We start from the raw sequence: 2,794 nt of genomic DNA on the forward strand, positions 1-2,794 counted from the left end.
AAAGGCAAAGAATCCAAGCTGCATGAAGTCCAATGCGACGTTCCCACAGTCAGTGGGAAAATGTGATCAGTGGTTCATGCAAAAGGAGCCCCATATTCAGACACAGTATACTGCAGGCTTTTCAGCAGASTAACATTTCTGTATTAAAAATAATCTTTTAACTGGTTTTATGCTATGTTTCCTTCTTTTCAGAGGAAGCGTGTTTTTGGTTTTTATTCGCTGTAAGCCATAATYATTCCAACACCTGAAATATATCACTCTGTATGTAACGAATCTATAAAAAAATTTAGRAGTTTCAGTTTTTGAATTGAATTACTGAAATAAATCAAATTATCAGGGACACTCTACTGTACTGAGGTGYACCTGTATTGAATATGAAGTATTAGAGCAGCACCTAGTGCAGTAAAGACAGTGATGAGAGGTTAACAGATGACTTTAGAAGGACTTGAGGAACAATTTAACAATAAACAGGCTAAACTACAAGAATTTCCAGGCTTTGGTTTGCTTTGGAGATTTGTTTCAATACTCATCTTTATTGCCTTTTAGTGTTTTTTTTTTTTGTCCATCGTATACAATAGGAGCACCACTGCTCGCACACACACACACACACACATATATATATATATATATATATCTATATATATATAAATATATATATATCGTAGCTAGCTAATCCATTTCTCCATTTCTATTGCATATAACAGTCTGGAGGCCTGCGAAATCAAGAAGGTCACCTCATCTTAAATACACAGAGAAAAACACTGCCTTCATTGCCACCTTCGCGGTGACTAAAACAGTAGTAGCTACACACTTTGAATACAGTTTACATGGAGACACTTCATCTATAAAAAGCATATCATAAAACAAAACAAAACAAAAATTTACAAACTAAAAAAAACTACAGGTATTTCCAGGCAATTTTTTTTCCGTAAGCTTCATATAAGCACTTAAATCCTTAAAATCCCTATATACAAATTTATTTTTGCAGCTAAATACATGGTAACAGCACCACTCTGGCTAGGAAATAAATGAAAGATGTAAACAGTCCCAATGATAAAGTCCAGTGGGCGACTGATAAGACCACAAGCAACAGTATTTCATACAAAAGAGCTCGTAACACAGACTTCAGTAGTTATCACACGCTGTGTTTTCTCATGTTTTACTTTAACCGTCATGTAAGAATTGGGAATTACACAGGATTTAATTCATTATATATATATATATATAGATATAAAAACAACAAAAATCTGTGGAAATCTAGTGGAATGAAGTTGAGTATAAATAAAAGTTTCCACAGTGTTTACTTGATCAGAAGTAGTACTTAGAAGGAGAAACGTAACGTTTTCAGAGAGACGACTCAGAGGAGTCACAAGGGCCGAGTCACATGAGCGGGCCCCGGCCCTGSGAGCTGTCCGGTTTGGGCAAACAGGTGAGCAGCTGTCACCTCCGCAATCCCATCACATATTTCACTTTCACACTTTACTTTGCCTGCTGCGATTTCATCTTTTTCTTTTAAGGCATGCCGTATTAAAGACTCATGTAAACTGGAATTGGTCCATTGGTCTGCATGCACACACACTAACACACACATATACACATAGAGTGGCTGGTGAGCTAACTAACCTCTGTCTGTGGTCACTACCCTTTGGTAAGGATGGATTCTCTTGTCGTGGCGTCGTACCTTAGTGGTCATGGCACCTGCTAACAGCCATTGATATTTCCCCCAAAAACAAAACACAGAAGGGTTACTCATCAGAAAGACAACAGACAGTCCCACCCAAGGCACCAACGTCAGTGACACCAGGAATTTACAAGTTCTTGAGTCTGAGGGTGAAAAAGGGGAAAAAAAAAAAAATATATATATATATATATTGCCTCTAAAAGAGAATCTTTTGTTGTTTTGTGGTCTTCTGCTCCCTAAAGAAAATATTAATCCAAACTGCTAGTTTTCAACTAACCTTAACTAGTAGATTCAAAATCAGCTTTAAGCAAAAGTCACATTTATAGCTCTGTGATCAAAACAAGCTTTTACCATATGTTAAATCGCAAAGAACAGCTCTAAAACATCTACAGGTTCACTAAAATGTGTTAAAAATTACAAGCGGAAGCTGAATTATTATAAAAAGGTAAGTAGTTGTCACACCACAATGCTAGATTGCTAATACAAACATAGGGAAATTAACAGGAATCTCTCATCCTAAAGTAGAAACAAACTGACTGTCTGCTCTGCGGGATAACTATATGTGTTTGTGTGGGGTGAATGGTGGTGAAGGGTGTGTGTGTGTGTGASGGGGAGGGGGGTGGGAGARGATGAGGGGTCTCTGCAAGCCAGTCCAGGTGTGTGCTAGGAAGGGATTGCTATCGCTTAGCCTTTGGTTGGGAATGCCATACCTGCAAAAACACAGGGAGAAGGGACTGTTAGCCCAGCAATGAGCYTCAGCAGGTTTCTGTGTGTGATGTGGATGTATTACAAGAACTGGACCTTGGCAGCCAATCAGTGCCAGAGGCGAAAATGTTCAGTTCCTGATTCTGATACGAAACCAAGACCAAGAGGAAAGAAATAAGAGAAAGATAAAGTCATTTGTTTGATGCTCGAGTGCCCAACACAAAGTTTTTTGGCATCAATGGTAAAGATGTAAAAAGTTTTAAAATTCATTTCAGATTTTTTTTTTCCAAATATCCAATTACCAATATGAGAACTTTGTTCCCCAAACATTTAAAATAAACATATTTTATGTTGGCTTTAGGCCAACTGACCTGCGGTACACAGCAACAGGTTGGGGAGGGTGTGTGT

At 38.0% G+C, this 2,794-nt stretch overlaps 1 protein-coding gene across 3 annotated transcripts in view; it reads right to left on the minus strand.

The window, feature by feature from the left end:
• Window positions 1-2,794, minus strand: part of qki2 (QKI, KH domain containing, RNA binding 2) — a 22,073-nt gene that overhangs the window by 2,372 nt on the left and 16,907 nt on the right. The window contains exons 7-8 of one of the 3 annotated variants that reach the window (XM_008437238.2): window positions 2,392-2,415; window positions 1,624-1,701 (exon numbers count right to left, since the gene is read on the minus strand). In XM_008437238.2, coding sequence (XP_008435460.1) covers window positions 1,624-1,701; window positions 2,392-2,415 — 102 coding nt within the window. Of the gene's footprint in view, window positions 1-513; window positions 2,416-2,794 lie in introns of those variants that run through there. The other 2 variants (XM_017310945.1, XM_008437243.2) reach the window with 2 other exon arrangements.

The sequence above is a fragment of the Poecilia reticulata genome, linkage group LG19 (genome assembly GCF_000633615.1).
Source record: "Poecilia reticulata strain Guanapo linkage group LG19, Guppy_female_1.0+MT, whole genome shotgun sequence".
NCBI classification, from domain to species: domain Eukaryota; kingdom Metazoa; phylum Chordata; class Actinopteri; order Cyprinodontiformes; family Poeciliidae; genus Poecilia; species Poecilia reticulata.